Source organism: Petaurus breviceps, unplaced genomic scaffold, assembly GCF_028583685.1.
Source record: "Petaurus breviceps papuanus isolate PSGF00001 unplaced genomic scaffold, PetGlider_PUasm1.0 90925, whole genome shotgun sequence".
NCBI classification, from domain to species: Eukaryota; Metazoa; Chordata; class Mammalia; order Diprotodontia; family Petauridae; genus Petaurus; species Petaurus breviceps.
Window position 1 is genome coordinate 9274360 of NW_027187380.1, and position 18674 is coordinate 9293033.

At 37.1% G+C, this 18674-nt stretch overlaps 1 protein-coding gene across 6 annotated transcripts in view; it reads left to right on the plus strand.

The window, feature by feature from the left end:
* The window catches only part of TANC2 (tetratricopeptide repeat, ankyrin repeat and coiled-coil containing 2), a 576061-nt gene that overhangs the window by 342097 nt on the left and 215290 nt on the right, over positions 1-18674 (plus strand). For all 6 annotated transcript variants that reach the window (XM_069076240.1, XM_069076241.1, XM_069076243.1 and 3 more), the window contains one exon: positions 13088-13236. In XM_069076240.1, the coding sequence (XP_068932341.1) occupies positions 13088-13236 (149 nt within the window). The remainder of the gene's footprint in view (positions 1-13087; positions 13237-18674) is intronic.

Consider the following 18674-nt stretch of genomic DNA (forward strand, 5'->3'; position numbering starts at 1 on the left):
CCAGATGTTTATTAACTATCTCTGTTTTGATCCATTCCAGAATTTACCAAGAATAAATCAAGCTCATTAGCCTACAGTTTTAGGTTTCCTTTTTTTTTTTTTAATTCTGAAAGGCATTTTCACTTCTGCAGTCTGGTAGTACTTTTCCCATTCTCTACAATCTTTCATAATTCACTTTCAGTATGGCAAGTAGCCAGATCCACCAGTTCTTTAAGTATCCAAGGATATAGTTCATCTGAACCAGGTAACTTGAATTAAAAGGCAACTAACTATATGCTATTCTACCCTTCTTTAGGTATCAACTCTATGCTAATATTTTTTTCCTATTCATTTCTGATCCAAAGGTTTTTCTCCTTGTCCAAGGAAATAGGTTCACTGTATTCATCATATTTTTTATTTCTTATAGTTCCATTATATTCATATATTGGAATTTGCTTAGCTATTTCCGCATCAGAATATTTACTTTGTTTCCAATTCTCTGATAACATAAAATTGCTACTCAAAAATATTTTGTTGCCTGTGGGGACTTTCTTATTATCCAGAGGTTCCCAAACTTATTTGGTCTACCACCCCCTTAAAAAGAATTACTCAGCTCCCACTAGAAATCTACTTTCTTTAGCCTTTTATTGTTTTTTTTTAATTTGAGTCATTTTAAAAATATGTAAGTTTTTTAAATGACATTATCTTAAATTTTATGATTTATTGTAAATTTGTTGGGGGGTTTTGGCATTGAAATTTTGATGATGCAATATTACATCATATAACCGTATAGTGTCATATTTTAAACAAGTCGTTACATGCACATATTCCTGTTGATGCATGCTGAACTTCTCAACAGTGTGCGAGTTGCTCACTTGCCAGTACTTGCTTGTTAAGACCTGTTGACAGACGTGACCACTGATTAGTTATAACTTGCATTTTGTGTGTTTATTTGGAAAATAATGTAATCGCTACAACTTTAATTAACTCTATTACTCAGTAGATGAAACATGTATGAACGATTTTTTCAAAATTTTCCTTATCTTCTCTTCTTTCCTTATGTCTCCACTGCCCACTTGATTTTATTGAGCACCCCATCCCACCCCAATTGCACCCAAGGCTACTATTTCCCCCCCCGAATCATTCCATTGCCCCCTTTGGGAACCTATATCTTATCAATAACCTCATTTGTTTGAAGTCTTACCTCTGACATACTAATTAAGTGACCGTGGAAAAGTCATAACTTCTCAGTGCCCCCAAGCAACTCAATAAAACTATAATGTAAAACTAAGTTATTTAACTGGATCTTAGGAAGGAGTTTCTACACCAGTAACTTTCCATATTTACAATGTCACAAGTCTAGACAAAAATAAATAAATGGACATATTAAAAACAAAGAAATGTGTACTTAACTATGTAAAGATATTCACAGGTGATATAACAGTTGCTCTCGTTCCTGGGAAAAAGAAGTTAATCTGTGAAGGTTTCACAGGTAGGTTATAATTAAAAGCAGCATATGTAGAAATGATTTAAGTAAAATGATTAGATCAGAGATTTCCAGCAGGAGAAATGATATATAAATGTTTGAAATCAATCATAGGTGTCGCAAAGAAGGCAGGTTGAACCGGCACACTATGCACGGAAGGAAAGTATATCAGAAAATAAAATAAGTTAAATGAGGAAGGACTAGTTGACATTGGTCCCCGAGTTTTGGTTAACAGTTTTAATTTGGTTTGGTTTGATTTATTTTTTTGGAGACAGTTGGGATTAAGTGACTTGTCCAGGATCACATAGCTAATAAACTGAAGCTGTATTTGAATTCAGGTACTCCTAACTCTAGGACAAATATTCGTTAGCTGACCCTTTAATTTGACTTTAGAGATATTTGGGAGCTATATTATTTTGGTGAGTTAAGAGGGTCATGTCAAAATGATGCTTGCTGAAAGTTTTGGGGTTTTTTTTGCTTTTTGGAAAGGGGAAAGGTAGGGGAATTGGGTTTAAGTGACTTGTCCAAGGTCACACAGCTAGTTTATTTTTGTGTTGTGTCTCAGTCTAGATTTGAACTCAGGTCCTCCTGACTCCAGGGCTGGTGAAGATTCTTAATGTTAGGCAGATATTCTAGAGTCTTAGATTAGTCAATTGAAGAGTATGAGAGACTGAAAAAGAACCCAGTGTTGTACTGCTTGATCAATCACTTTTTAAATTACATAAGGTATTTTTTTAAAAAGATGATCTATTAACAAAAGAAAGATACTTGGCATTCCTGAGAAACAAAGCAAAGAACAGAACATTTTTCTTGGACTAATGAAGAAAAGCAAATAAGTACAATTATTTTAAAAAGACCAATGAAACCAATTCTTGTCTGTTTATAGACTATTAAGAAATTGGAATGATTAAAATTAAGAACAGAAAGGGATTATCCAAGTACATAAAAGATGTAAGGAACTAAAACTTTAAGAGAATCTTAAGAAGGAAAGGAGGAAGAGCTAAGCTTATTTTTAGTAGGTTAAATCCCATTCTTTTTCTTTATAATTGAATCATCTTTTATGGGAGGAGCAGCACAATGGGAATTGCTGAAATAGGAAGAGGGGAGGAAAGTGGTGTGTAGCCCCTACCCTCCACCACGTACAAAGATGAACAGAGGAGGGGCAGTAATTACCTTAATCCCTCAACAAGAGTGGGGGACAATGGGGAAAGCAGGGGAAGTGAAAGGGGAATTAGAAAGTGGATGGTCTCCTAAAAGGATAAATGAAACATTGCTATCAAAGAACATTCCTATGGAAGCAGGACTGTGATGGGGAAGGAACAACTAGGACACTTTTATTCAAAGAAGAGTTGTGCTTCATAGAAGTGCCTTCTATCTCATGGGAGAGGCTATAGAGAACCTTGGAGGCAATGAGCACCTGAAATGTTATGGAGATATGCTGTAGAATGAAAGATAGGATAAGCTTGCCTTTGTAGTGGTGAGAGATAACAGTAAAAGAAGGGAGAAGGGCCCTAGGCTTTATAACTTTGGATAGTGAATCATTCTTATCATACTTTATGAATTAGTTAATTTTACTTAACTATTTTTCTTTGCTACAACAGAAGCCTCACTAGTGGGGAGGGGCAGTGGTGGCTAATCAGAAATGGCTATGATGTGGAAAAAAAACACAAAAATAATCAATAAAAACTTTTTTTTCAAATGCTTTATTGACTTCTGATTTACATCATTCATTTCCGCCAGGTTTTGAGTTACAAATTTTCTCCCCGTTTTTCCCCTACGCACTGCCCCAAAATAGCAGTCCCACAGGATATCCCCTCCTCTAATCTGCTTTCTCCCATATTTTTTCCCATACCCCTTTCGACTTTTCCAGTGGATCTCTATGCCCCAGTGCCTGTATATCTTATTTCCCAATTACATGTAAAATAGTATTAATAATAGTATATATATATATTTGAGTATTTGATTTTAAAACTTTGAATTCCAGATTCATTCCCTTCCTCCCTTGTCACCCACCCTTACTGGGAAGATGAGCAGTTCAGTATAGGTTGTACATGTGTGGCTAATGCAAAACAATAACATAGTAGATATATTGTAAAAGACTGACTATATTTCCCTCCCTCCCATCCCACCTTCCACTTGTTCTATTCTCTACTTTGATCCTGTCCCTTTTCAAAAGTGGGCGCCCCCAATTTCCCTACCCCCCCAGACTTCCCTCCCTTCTATCATCTCTCCCTCATCCCCTTCCGCCCCTACTCTCCTGGAGGGTGAGATACCCTATTTAGTGTGTATTTTGTTCCCTCCTCAAGCCAAATTCAGTGGGAATAAGGTTGAGCCATTCCCTTTTGCCTTCCTGTTCTTTCCCTCCATTGTAACCATTTTCCCTTGCCTCTTCTATATGAGATAGTTTACCCCATTCTGTCTCTCCCCATCTCTTCTCGTTATATTCTACTCTCACCTCTTAATTTTACCTTTTAAGTATCATCCCTTCCTGTTAAATTGGTCCTGTGCCCTCTATCTGTGTATACCTGTAAACATATATACACACATTCACATATGTATTCATATGCCCATATACCCTCATATATAGACATATATATTTCTATTCCCTTCAACTACTGATAAAAGTTTCATAAGTTACAATTATTGTTTTTCCATGTAGGAATGTTAATAGTTCAACTTTGATAAGTTCCTTATGATTTCTTTTCCCTGTTTACCTTCTCATGCTTCTCTTGCTTCTTGTATCTGAATATCAAATTTTCTATTCAAGCAAGAATGCTTGAAAGTCCTCTATTCCACTGAATGACCATATTTTCCCCTGAAACATGATACTCAGTTTTGCTGGGTAGGTGACTCTTGGTTTTAATGCCAGCTCCTTGAACCTCCAGAATATCATATTCCAAGCCCTTCGATCCCTCAGTGTAGAAGCTGCCAGATCCTGGGTTATCCTGATTGTGTTTCCACAATATTCAAATTGTTTCTTCCTGGCTGCTTGTAATATTCTCTGCTTAATCTGGGGATTCTGGAACCTGGCTATAATATTCCTAAGAGTTTTCTTTTGGGGATCTTTTTCAGGAGGTGATCAGTGGATTCTTTCAACCTCTATTTTGTCCTCTGGTTCTAAAACATCAGGGCAGTTTTCTTTGAGAACTTCCTGGAGGATGATTTCTAGGTTCTTACTTTGATCATGGCTTTCAGGTAGTCCAATAATTTTTAAATTATCTCTCCTGGATCTATTTTCCAGGTCAGAGGTTTTTCCCATGAGATATTTCACATTGCCTTCTATTCTTTCATTTGTTTGGATCTGTTTAATAGCATCTTGATTTCTCATCAAGTCATTAGCTTCCATTTGCTCCAATCTAATTCTGAAGCAATGATTCTCCTCATTGAGCTTTTGAGATTCTTTTTCCATCTGGCAAATTTGGCTTTTTAAGGTGTTCTTCTCCTCATTGCCTTTTTGAGCCTCTTTTGCCATTTGAGTTAGCCTATTTTTTAAGGTGGTATTTTCCTCAGTCAGGCTGTTGACTCTAATTTTGTAATTTTCTTGCATTGTTCTCATTTCTCTTCCCAATTTTTCCTCCATTTCTCTTATCTGCTTCTTAAGGTCCTCTGTGGCCTGTAACCAGCTCATATTTTCCTTAGAAGCTTTTGGTGCAGGAGTTCTGACTTCACTGTCTTCCTCCTGTTCCTTTGCTCCTTTTTGTCCCCCAAATAGGAGTCTAATGTTGGAATCTTCTGTCTGCTTTGTTTCCTTTGCCTGCTCATTTTGCCACTCAATTATTTGACTTTTGGGCTTTTTGCCACAGTAGGACTCTGCCACCAGACAGGGGAGCTTTCGTCCCAAACGCTGGGGTTTTCTCAGCTGCCGGAAGTATTAGATGGGTGCCCTCTCTGAGGTCTCCACACGCTCTGGCAAGCTGGACACACATCCCAGGACCTCCACCCTAGACTGTAATCCATATACAAGAAGGTTAAAGCAAGAGCGATTACCCCTCAGACTTGTGCTTGGTCCCCCTACACTCTGCAGGCCAGGAGCTGAAGCTGCCACATGGCTCTGGCTGGCACAGTAGCTTCTTGCCCTGGGAGCAAAAGCCACACACTCCCACTTACAGGGTCCCAAAGTCCAGACTGCACTGACCTTTCACTTTGTCCTTCGCATCTGTGTGTGGATAAATCTGGAAAGGGCCACAGCTCCTGCTGATCTGGAGTCCCTCTGGCTAGGGGCTGGTCAGGCCCACCCTGGGGCTAAAGCTTCAGCATGGGGCTGGTCTCAGCTCCCAGAGCACTGTGCTTGCCGATTCCTGCGGGCCTGCCAGGCTGTCCTCAGCGGGAGGTTAGCTTCTCTGTGCCATTTTGTGGGTTCTGCAGCTCCAGAGTTTGTTTAGAGTCCCCTTTTACATGGATTGGGGAAGGTGGAAGCCGCAGCCACAAGGAGGTCCTGCTTCTACTATGCCATCTTGACTCCACCCCAATAAAAACTTTTTAAAACTAAAAATTTTAAAATATGGAAACTGAAAAAAATGCGACATGGAACAGAATGAGGAAATGATGTACTACTACCCTAGCACCTGGGGGAACAAGGACAGTAACAATGATTTATTATGCTTTAGTCTGGATACACAAAGGCTTAACAGAAATTTTATTGGATTATTGCCACTAGTACAAAATCCTTTTTTATTAGGCTTTATCCTTTAGGCAACAAAATGATATCCTTCTGTAAGAAGAATAGGTGTTTTGATAGTTGATCTTTAGAAGTGGGAGGTGAGAAAAAATTAGAAGAGATTTCTAAAAGATAATGTGAGGAATCATTACATTAAGTAGGTAAAATGTATGTGCAAGTAATATTTTAATTACTTGAGAATATGTCATATTTTAAAACATTTAGTTATTTGAATTTACCTCTTTGACTGTTTTATTTATTTAGATATAAGCTGTATTCCTCTCAAAATTAGAAATACTTATTCCTTGGTCCCCAGTCACTTCAGGGTCCACAATCTTTTTTGTAAAGGCTATCTATCTACTTTTCATTATGAAATGAGAGTGCCTCTGTGGGCCTCTCTTGCTTCCCTTCAGAAACACTGGAAAAGTTTAGAGAAAAGAATATATCAGAAGCAAGCAACTTGGAGATGTACCAGACCTATTGGTAGACCAGTTAAAACTATAGCATGAAAGGTTGTATAGCAGCTTAAGTCTAACTCATATCTCCAGCAAAAATCTCAAAAGAGCACCGGATCAAAGAATAAGCAAGGAATCCAAAGATAAACAATAGTAAATTCCTCTATCCAGCTTTGGACTGCACAAAATGATATCTAGAAATCTGTAGGACTCCTTTGCCAGGGGTGCCAGTGTGAGAACAAATAAATAAGCAACAAGTCTGAGTCTGCTAGCGTTCTGAGCAGCACTCCAGAGAGACCTAAAATTTGCAGCATTCTGTTCTCAGAAGATAGGAGGGCCAGAGTGTTCAGAAGGAGAAGTTTCAGGAGAATCAGAAATCTGAGACACTTGAACTGCAGATATGGATCTGGGAACCAGCAGTACTGTGAATGGGATAACCCCAGTGGAGACAGGATCCAAAGCCATCTGACCTTAGATACTCCATATAAAGGACCCTGAAGACTTAAGCACTCAGACCTTCAATGATAGGTGGGTAGAAAAGACTGACCCAGGCACAAAGGCTGAAACTATAGACTGAGGCTGGACAGAAGATATTAAACACTATCAAGAAATATTATTGGCCAAAAGACACCCAAGAGGTAAACACAGAAGAATAGAGTACCTCCACAAGAACTACTAGCAGAATCTCAGAGATAAGAAAGATGGCATAACTGCAAAGGCTACAAGAGCATCTGAAAGAAATTAAATGAGATCTCTTTTTTTTTTTTTAATTATGACATAACACCTCTGGCAGAAAAAAAAATGGAAGGAGAATAAATATATTAGAACAGAAGGTAGATGACCTTAACCTTAACAGATTGCCCCAAAACTGGAATAAAACAAAAATAATTCAATGATTCCTTGAGAAAGTGTACTGGGTGGTTCTTGGTTGTAGTCCTAGCTCTTTTGCTCTCCAGAATGTGATATTCCAAGCTTTCCTGTTCTTTAATGGAGAAGCTGTTAAATCTTGTGCTATCTAAACTGTGGGATAAGAAGTATCAGCCAAAACAAAGAAGAAGCATCTGTCTAGATAGTAACTTAGAATTAGAGAAAATTTCTGTAGATATTAGATTAGACGTGTACCTCTGAAGAAGTTAGGGACAGAGGGAAAGGAGCAATATGTACAAGAATACTAATAGCAGCACTTAAATTGGAAATAAAATCGATACCCATAAGCTAGCACATTGTGACACATGATTGTAATGGGATTTTGTCACAGTATAAGAAATTATGAATGAGAGATTCAGAGAAATATGAAAAGACTTATGAGTTGATGTAGATTGAAATGAGTAAAACCAATTGAATAATTCATATGGCCACAATAATGTGAGGGAAAATAGATTGAAAAGACATCAGAATTCAGGGAGGGGGGGGAAGCAGGAACTAATCATGACATGATAAAACTTATAATGTAGCATGCCTCCCTCCTTTTTGCAGAGAAGTGATGGAGTAGAGGTATGAAATCAGATCTATATTTCAACACAAGGCTCATGTGTAGATTTGTTTTTCTTGACTATATTTGTTACAATGTCGGACCTTTATTCATGGTGGAGAAGGGGAGGTAAGTTAGCAAGTACATGCTTAAAAGTATAAGCACATGCTTAAAAAAAGGTATACCAAAAATTAAAGGTCTCACATGATTTACTAAGAAATATGTGCATAAAAGTATACCTACAATGAAATTCTTTATGTATAATATTACAACATAAGTTTTCCTGCAATTTATACATTTTCTTCTAAGTCCATTAAATTTTGCTGATGAATGTAACATAATTTGTATTGCATTTTTTATCATTTGGATGAATTTCTCAGGAATATTCTATTTCTAATGAATGTTTATCATCTCTTAAGTTGTATAACGATATAGCAAAAACACAGATTCTTACACCCACCAAAAAATATTAAGAACTCTCATAACAATGAAAATGCCCCTTAAGTGAACCAGGTTGGTGCTCCCTTAGTTTCCAGTTATTTGTCATTGCAAAAAGAGCAGCTATAAATATTTTTGTAAATCCTTAGAGTTTGTTTTCCTTAAGACTGATGATTTCTTTAATCTACTCTTTCTCTTACTCCACGTCTCCATCTCCTGTTTCCCTGTTAGTGAAATGTGTTCTTTATTCAACTGAGTATTCTTCATCTCCTGTACCTCCGGCCCCTCTAACCCCAATATATTCTTCTTTTCCCTCCTTTTCCAGTTTTCTTTTAAGCTCATTCAGACATAACAACCCCTTCTTAGGCTCTCTAAGTAGACTCCCTTTATGATTCTTGATGATATGGTTCCGAGGGGGCACGTATCGTCTCCCTATACTAGAATGTAATATCTTTGTTTAGTCCCTTATGATTGCTCACTCACATTTGCCTTTTTATATTTCTTTCAGTGCTTGTGTTTGTATTTTGAATTTTTTACTCAGCTCTGTTCTTTTCATTATGAATGCTTGGGAGTTCTCTATTTCATTATAAGTCTATTTTTTAAACTTTAGGATCATATTCAGGTTTTCCAGTTAAGTTATAAAGTTAGATGTACACCTATATCCTTTGCTTTCTGGATTATTATATTTCAAGCTCTCCACTACTTTATAATGGTAACTGCTAAATCTATGATCCTGGCTGGAGCTCCTGTCTACTTGAATTCTTTCTCTCTGGTTACTTGCAGTATTTTTTCTTTGACCTGGAAACTGAATTTTGTCTCTAATGTAACTTGGAATTTTTATTTTGAGTTTTCTTTTAGGAAGTAACTGGTGAATTCTTTGTATTTCCACTTTGCCCTGTGGTTTTTTTTAAATACTATGGGTAGTTTTAAGATTTCTTTGAAATGTAATGTCTAGGCTACTTTCCTTTTTGGTCTTGGCTTTCAGGTAGTCCATTGATTCTTAAATTGTCTCTTCTCAGTCTCTTTTCCAGGTCATTTATTTTTGCTATGAAATACCTTGCAATTTTTTCTATTTTTTTTTTCAGTCTTTTGACTTTAATACTTCTTATAACCTCATGTAGTCATTAATCTGCTCTTTTGTCCATTCTAATTTTCAGGGAGTTAGTTGCCTCGGCAAGATTTTGGACCTCTTGTTCCAAGCTGTCAATTCCCTTTCTGGTTCTTTCTTTCATAGCTCTAATTTATTTTCTTTTTTTTTTTACTTCAAAGATATCATTTGGTTGTTCAAAATCTTTTTTTTTAAACTCTTGCTTCATCTCCTCCAGGAATTCTAGTTGAACTCATGCCCAAGCTGTGTTTTCCTTTGAAGCTTTTCTTATAGATGCTTTAGAGACGTTCTCTTTTTCTGAGTTTGCATATTGAACATCCATATTACCATAATAGCTTTTTATGGTAGGATTCTTTTGTTTGTTTGTTTGCCCTTTCTTCCAGCCTTCTTCCTGATTTTGGATTTTATGTTAGGGATGGGCTCTGTGCAGTTCTGGAGTGAAGGTCTGAGCTGGTCTTATGGCTTTTTTCTTGGAGTATTAAGTATTGTGTTATTCCAAATTCTCAGGAACAGCTCAGTTTTGGGGATCTGTGTGTTTTCAGCACTCCCAAAGTCAATCATCTAGAGCAAAGTATGATTACTACCTTCCTGTTCTGAGTTCTGTAAGTAATCCTAACCTAGGTTTAGCTCTGAACAATATATTTGTGGGTTACCCTGTTTTGGAGTTCAGTAGACTACCGAAGGACTAGGCCACTGTCATCTACCTGGAAATTTCTGCTGTTTCAGAATGACAGAATTGCAGGTTCATGTCTGTAGTTCCTAGCCTGGTTATTTATCTGTAGGCTTCAGACTGGACTGAAGCTTGATCTAATAAGTTGCTGTGAGGATAACATGAGATAATATTTGTGAAGTGCTTAGAACAGTAAAGGAAAATAGTGTAGGAGCTATGTAAATGCTAGTTTATCATCATCATCATCTCCCACTCAACTCCTAGGATCACAGCCACAAGTTACAAGCTTGCTTCTTGTTAAGTACAGAGCCTAGGGCCTGTAACCACTCCTCACCTTGCAAAACCATCCCTACCTAAGTGTGAGTCCCTCCTCAATTATTCCTAGATTTGTGACTCATTACTGGGTAGTGAGCATCAGCTTCCAGCTGGCAACTATTCCTACACCTTGCGCAAATTTAGTCCCTTTTGTGCCGGATTTGGGACTTCATTTCCTGCTGCACAGTTACTCACTAGGTCATTATAGTAGCCCTTCTCCTGATGTCTTCTAGGTTATTAAGCTTCTCTGCCATCCCCATTGCAGGACCCCTGGAACCACCACCTCTTCCAACCATACCAAAAGACAATAGACACAATCAACTCTGTGATTCTTACTTCTTGTTTTGCTTTTCTCTGATAATGATAATGAATGACCTTGAGATTAGAAAGGACAGAAAAAAGTAGTTAGTAGGGGGTTATTATTCAATGTAAGTAACAAGGTAGTAAAATAATTCCTAGTCACCCTAACTCAAGGACATGAATCTGACCAGATTAACTAGCCAAATATTGCCTTGATTTTAAAAGAAAGGAAAGAGAATCAAGTATGAAAACTGAAGACTAGTAAATCTGAATTCAAGTCTTTTAGAAAATATTATTGTTAAGGAAATTGTTAGCAAAGATTGAGTTGAAGAAATGCTCTTCTTGGGGTGGCTAGGTGATGCAGTGAATAGAGCACCAGCCCTGGAGTCAGGAGAACCTGAGTTCAAATCCAGCCTCATACACATCACAAAAATTAGCCATGTGACCTTGGGCAAGTCACTTAACCGCAATTGCCCTTCCCTCAAAAAAAAAGCAAAAGAAATGCTCATCTGAAAAGAGCCCACATGTCTTCATCAAGAACAGGTCATGGGGGCAGCTACATGGCTCTGTGAATAGAGCACAGGCCCTGGAGTCAAGAGGACCTGAGTTCAAACCTGGCCTCAGACACTTAACACTTACTAGCTGTGTGACCTTGGGCAAGTCACTTAACCCCAATTGCCCTGCATTCCCCCCTCCAAAAAAAAAACCAACAGGTAATGGCAGGATATTTTTTCCCCTTTTTGACAGTGTTAAGCTATTATATCAAGGGAATGCTATAGATAGAAGTACCTACATTTTAAGAAAGCATTTAATGATTATAATATTGTAGTGGAAGAGATGGATAGATATAGGCTAATGATAATACAATTTAGATAGATTTGGAACAGGTTGAATGAATAGACATAAAGAGGAAATATTAATGCTTCCATGTGAACTTCAAAGGAGGTCACCAGTATAGTGACTTAGGAACCTGTGTGTGGCTCTGTGTTGTTGTTTTTTGTTGTTTTTTTTATCTATAACTTTAATAAAGGTGTAAGTGACATGTTTATCACATTTATAGATGATATAATGCTAGAAGATACAGCAATACATTGGGTGACAGAGTTAGAATCCAAAAACTTTTTAACAGGCTAGAATATTTGCCTAAATCTAATAAGATGAAATTCAATAGAAGTAAATCAGAATCTTACACTTGGCTTCAAATAACCAATTTCACAGTTATAACATGGAGGAGGAAGGGTTTTAGTAGTCTATAAGATCAATATGAATCCATAGTGTGATATGGCCACCCCAAAAAAAAAGCTGATGTGATCTTTGACTATTGTTTGAGAGGTATCATTTCCAGAAATGAGGAAATAATACTCCAGCTTCATTCTGCTCATGTAAGAGACCACATTTGATTTATTGTGTTCAACTTTGGGCCCAATATTTTATGACACACCTTGATAACCTGGAGATTATATGAAGGCAACTTTAAAAAGGGACCTGATTTCATAATATTTAAGGGTGAATTTAGAGAATTATAGATATTTAGCCTGGAGAAGAGATTTAGGGTACTAATGATAAATGTCTTTAACTGTTCAAGGGCTAGTACGTGAAAGGGTTTAGACATATTTTATTTGATCCCTTAGGGAAGAATGAATAACACTGGGTGGACATTGCAAAGAGGTAGATTTAGGTTTGCTGCAGGAAAAATTCATAACAATGAGAACTGTACAAAAGTGTAATAGGCTATCTCTGAAGGTGACAAATCTTCCTCCTCCCCACATTGAAGGCCTTCAAGCACAGCCTGGAAGACCACTTTTCAGATATGGTATGTAACACAATCTTTTCCAGGAATATATTAAACTAACTGGATTCTCTTCCAACTTTGAAATGCTGTGTTGTGTGCATTATTGGCAGAACCCAATACTAGGACTGCATTATGATGTAACTCCCCAAAGAGATAAGCTTTTTTCTTTCAAGTTGTTTTAAAACATAGCTCACCCCCTGAATTTATCAGGATTTAAAGTAGATAGATCAAGAATTATCAAATTAGAGTTAGACATTGTTACACTGTGAAAAACTGTTTCTAGACTGAAAACTATGATAATTAAATCAGAATTTGAAAAGTGGACAAGGCATGAAAGACAACCCATGAAAGGAGAAGAACCATACCCGTTCCACTCTGAGGAGCTTATTTATTTTATTGTATTCTTTTTATTCTAGGTGATGTGGAACAGGAACTTGGCCCCCCTCCATCAGTAGATGAGGCAGCAAACACACTCATGACTCGCCTGGGCTTCCTCCTTGGAGAGAAAGTCACAGAAGTGCAGCCAGGGGCCCAGTACAGCATGGAAGTGCAAGATGAAAATCAGGTGAGATGTTTTGTTTCAGCATTATAAATGTAGAATACTATCAAGCATCCATACTGGGGGGAAAAGGCCTGTGGAGATAATTTCTCTGGAAGGATTTAGTTTTCTTTTGTATTATATTTTGACAGCTAGTAGAAAAGTTTTTTTTTAATTTTATATTTTGTGTAAGTGGTATTTATGTCACAGCTTTCCTATTCCTTGTAACTCCAAAAGGACCTACCTTCTAAACAGCGTTTTTTGCTATATTCAAGGCAGTGTAGATAACAATGAGCCCATATTCCTTAAGTTAACCTCTTGTATGGTATTTGTCACACTTTTTGCATATGTCACATTATTTGGACCTCAGTTTCCTCAGCACTAAAATGAAGGAATCAGATTAGATGATCTCTGAAGTCCCTTCTAGCTCTGACATTCTTTGACTCTAAAATGGTTTCATTTTATAAATCAAATGCATTCTAGTGAATTGTTTAATTTAAAAGGTCTCCCCACCCAGAAAAAAGGCTTTGTTGATGATTAAAGGTATTGGAAAATTGCATATTTTTCTTAGTTTTTTTAATCTATGTTCTTAATTATTAGCAGGACTTAATCGTGAAAATTTTCTAACTTTCATTTTGCCATTTTGGTCAACAGCAAAGGATAATAAGATTATCAAACATTTTAAATATTATTTAATGTAATATATAATATGAGATTTACTTATATATTGAATGTGTATTTAGATATATATTAATCATGTCAGCAATTGTTAGAATTTTACCATTATCATGGTGATGTATTTCCCAAGTTCTAAAAAATGTAAAATATTATCTTTATAGAACATTTTAAAATTAATTTTATTTTTTATTTCTCAATACTCATATTCAAAAGTTTTTGTTTAAGATATTCTTGATATCCAAGCCAACAAGTTAGAAAGTGACTCTTCTAATAACAATTAAGTAAACTAACAGGTGTTGTATCTTCTTGTTCTGGTATCTGTGGTAAGGATGTTGTTTCCAGTTTACTTAAGTTATTAGTCAATCAACAAATATTTCTTAAGTTTCTACTGTGTATCAGTCACACCACTAGGTTTGGGGATTCAGAAACAAAAATGAAATAATCCTTGCTTCTCATGTAGGTTACATTTTATTGGTGGAGATAACATATAGATATATAAGGATAAACAAACTAAAAATACAAGGTAGTTTGGGAGTGAGGGCCTTGCAAGTTGGAGGGGATCAGGAAAGGCTTCATGTGTAGACTGTGGTGCTTCAGCAGAATGTTGGAGGAAATAGATTCTATGTGGTGGCAGTGAGTCTATTCCCTGAATCAAGGACAGGTCATACAAAGGCATGGAGGAAGAGACAGCTTGCTGTGAGGAGCAAAGAGATGGTCACTTTGGCCAGACCATGGAGTATGGGAAGGGGACAGGGTATAATGAAGCTGGGAAGATATAGGGCCCAACTTTGGGAAGGTTTAAAAACAAAACAGAAGATTTTCTGTATAATCCTACAGGCAATAGGAAGCTGCTAGAGTTTATTAAGCATAGGAATTACATGCCTGAGTTTAAGAAAAATCAGTGTAGGAACTGTGTGGAAGATGGATTGGAATGGGAAGAATAAGGGAGAGTAGTTAGGAGGTCATTCCAGTCAAAATGAGAAGTGATAAAGTTTGTGTATGAGTTGCCAAAGAAAATCCTCAGTTACTTTGAGATCCTTCATATCCCAGTTGTGGGGGGAATAAAAATAAAAAAACTATGGGTTGAGCCCTGTTTCTATATTTGTTGAATCATAATGTAGTGTCATTAGTACTGAAATGTAATACATTGAATTCATTCTTCATGTTATAGCAGAAAAAAGGACTGGACCTGGGTTCTAGTCTTTTCTCTGCCACTTGTTACTTGCCATGTGACCTTGGGTAAATTACAACTTCTTCAAGATTTAATTTTCTCATAAAATAGGGATTATATTATAATGAGGATCAAGTGAGATGATGTATTTTAAGGTTCTTTGAAAAAGGAATTAATATTATCAGTAATAATGTGAAATGCCAATCTACTTTAATTGGAATATACCCTTGAATTAGATTAGAATCAAAAAGAAGTATAACATTAATTAATATAATTTCTAGGGCAGAAATATAATTGAGGAGACCCTTTATTCACTTTCTTACCGAACTAAAGAGAAAAGACAAGCACAGAGAAGTCCTTTTAAGACATTATTGGACAAATAGACCTTATTATAATAATAGCAACTTGTAATAACTCTTAGGTAAGTAGTTAAAATGAGGAAACTGAGGATCAGTCAAATAAATGTAATCAGTCAAGTAAAATGACTTTCATTCAAGTTTTAACATGACTGGTAGGTGTCAGAGGGAGGACTTGAACACAAATCTTTTGACTCCAAATCCACAATGCTTTATACTCTATAGGTTACAGACAGTATCAGGCAAAAGACAATGGGAGAATAGGAGTAATTTATTTTACTTCTTTTGGTGGTGGGGGGGGAGGGTGTGAGGGAGGCAGTCAAGGTTAAGTTACTTGCCCAGGGTCACACAGCTAGTAAGTGTCTGAAGTCGGATTTGAACTCAGGTCCCCCAACTCCAGAGTTAGTCCTCTATCCACTGTGCCACGTAACTGCCTTACTTGGAGTCATTTCTAAAATAAGGTTCAAATAATATTTGCAAGAGAGATCAAACGTTTACTATTTCATTTTATCTCCTCTGAATGATATCTAAGGGTATTAGAAAATAACTCAGTACTTAGCAGAAGATTTTGATCAAATCCAAAAGGTCATTCTCCTTTGCCTAAAGGAGTTTATCTGTAAAAACACTGAAAGCTTTCAGTTGGGAATTTGAAGAAATACTCAAGAATAGCCATGTTGGCAATAGCATTTTTAATTCCATCAGAGGTCTTAAATTTACCTTTAGCATAAAATCAATGTTTTATACTCAGATTCAAGGCACTAAGTAAATCCAAAATAGTGTTGCTTTTCTTAGACGTTGCGATTTATCTGTGCCCCATTAAGGTAGCAGAAGCCTCTTTTGATGGACATAGGTCCTGTTTCTTTCATACTATTTCTGTGTATTCTGGCACATAGTGTTTAGTTATTGCTTTTTCATTAATTCATTCATTCATACATATGCTCTTAAAAGCATTGAACATTCAAGTCCCTCCCTGCTTCTTCCCCACAGTTTTTAGTCTATGATATAGCATTATATTGGACGTAACTAATGGCAGAAATAGTATGAATACATTCTATGATTATTTATGCCAACCATGTGTAGCCCTGTCTTGGAGTATCTGCTATTTCAGGCAGAAATACCTAAACATATTGTTGTTCAAACATTTGAATCTTGTCTGAATCTTTGTGATCCCATTTGGGGTTTTCTTGGAAAAGACACTGGAGTAGTTTGCCATTTCCTTCTCTAGCTCTTTATATAGATGAGAAAATTGAGGGGGAAAAGGGTTAAATGACTTTCCCAGGGTCACACAGCTAGGAAGTGTCTGAGGCTGGAATTAAACTCAGAAGGACAGAAGGATGAGTCTTTCTGACTTCAGGCTCAACACCCTATTCGCTGCACCACCTAGTTACTCTACCATCCTTACTACTAATGTAGTAGGGAATCCTTTCTTCAAGGAACAGACCAAAGAAAAAACTTGTCTAAAAATGTTAGTAACTATTTATAAAGATACTCTCCTCATCCAAATGATGAATAACTTTTTGATAAGAGATCAGTATAGAAAAAGCTAACTATATAAATGTGAACAGAGTTGGGGTTTTTTCCCTTTATTACTTACTCTAGAAAAACATCATTTTACAAAATGTAACTGATTGAAATCCCTACTTGTATCAGTGAGAAATAAGATAACTTTTGAGGAAAAAAATGAACTTGGATTAAAGGTGTTTGTTGAGAAGTTAAGTAATTTTCCCTAATTATATTAAAAAGATTAAAGGAAATCATTCAAGTTGCTGGATTCTGAGGATGTCAGTTACAGATCACAAAATCCCAGCATTTAAAAGGACCTTGGGGAAAGAGCCAATATGGTGGCATAGAAGCAGGAAAATTCCATGAGCTCCCCCCATAACCACCTCAAATACCTATAAAATATGATTCTAAACAAACTTTACAGCTACAGAACCCACAAAGTGACAGAGAGAAACAAATATCCCACTGAAGGCAACCCAGCAGACTGGCAGGAAGGGTCCATCACAGCACACTGGGAGCCTAGCCCAGCCCTGTGTGAACCCGTGGTATTAGCCTCAGGGCAGCCCTGACCAGTGGCTGCAGTGGACTTTGGGAGAGTGGATCACCAGCAGCTGTGGCAGTTGCCAGAATTATCAACCTATAAATGACAAAGACAAAGTAAAAGGTCAGTGTGGACTTTGGGAACTGGGGACCAAGAGTGTGGTCCAGTCTCTGCTCCCAGAAGAAGTGGCTGAGGCACAGAGGCCATGCAGTCACCGCCACGTGGTTGTTTCAGAGCTCCTGGCCTGCAGATTGTAGGGGGACCAAGCAACCATTCTGAGGGGTAATCACTCTTGCTTTAACCTGTTTGTATCTGGATTGCTGTCTTGGGTGGAGGTCCTGGGGTGTGTGACCAGGTGCCAGAGCCTGTGGAGGCTTCAGAGAGGGCACCCAACTAATAGCTCCAGCAGCTGAAAAAACCCCAATGATTTGTGACAAAGCTTTCCTCTCTGGAAGCAGAGTTCTTCTGTGGCAAAAAGCTCAAAAGTCAAGTAATTGAGTGGCAACATGAGCAAGCAAAGGAAGCAAAGCAAGCACAGCAGTCCTTTTTTGGGGAGGACAAAAAGGATCAAAGCATGGAATGGCAGGAAGACAACAAAGTTAAAACTCCTGGACCAAACGCTTCCAAGAAAAATATGAATTGGATACAGGCCATAGAGGAGCTTAAGAAGGATTTTGAGAACCAAATAACATAAGTGGAGGAAAAATTGGGAAGAGAAATGAGAATGATGCAAGAAAATCATGAAAAGAGAGTCAACAACCTGACTGAAGAAAAGAAAGCCTTAAAAAAAAAAAAGACTAACTCAAATGGCAAAAGAGGCTCAAAAAGCCAATGAGGAGAAGAATGCCTTAAAAAGCTGAATTTGCCAGATGGAAAAAGAATCTCAAAAGCCCACTGAAAAGAATTGTTCCTTCAGAATTAGATTGGAGCAAATGGAAGCTAATGGCTTAATAAAAAATCAAGATACTATTAATCAGATCCAAACAAATGAAAAAATAGAAGGCAATGTGAAATATCTCATTGGAATAACCACTGACCTGGAAAATAGATCCAGGAGAGAAAATTTAAATATTATTGGACTACCTGAAAGCCTTGATCATAAAAAGAACCTAGAAATCATCCTTCAAGAAATTGTCAAGGAAAATCGCCCTGATCTTTTAGAACCAGAGAGCAAAATAGAAGTTGAAAGAATCCACCAAGGGGCCTCCAGGTAGTA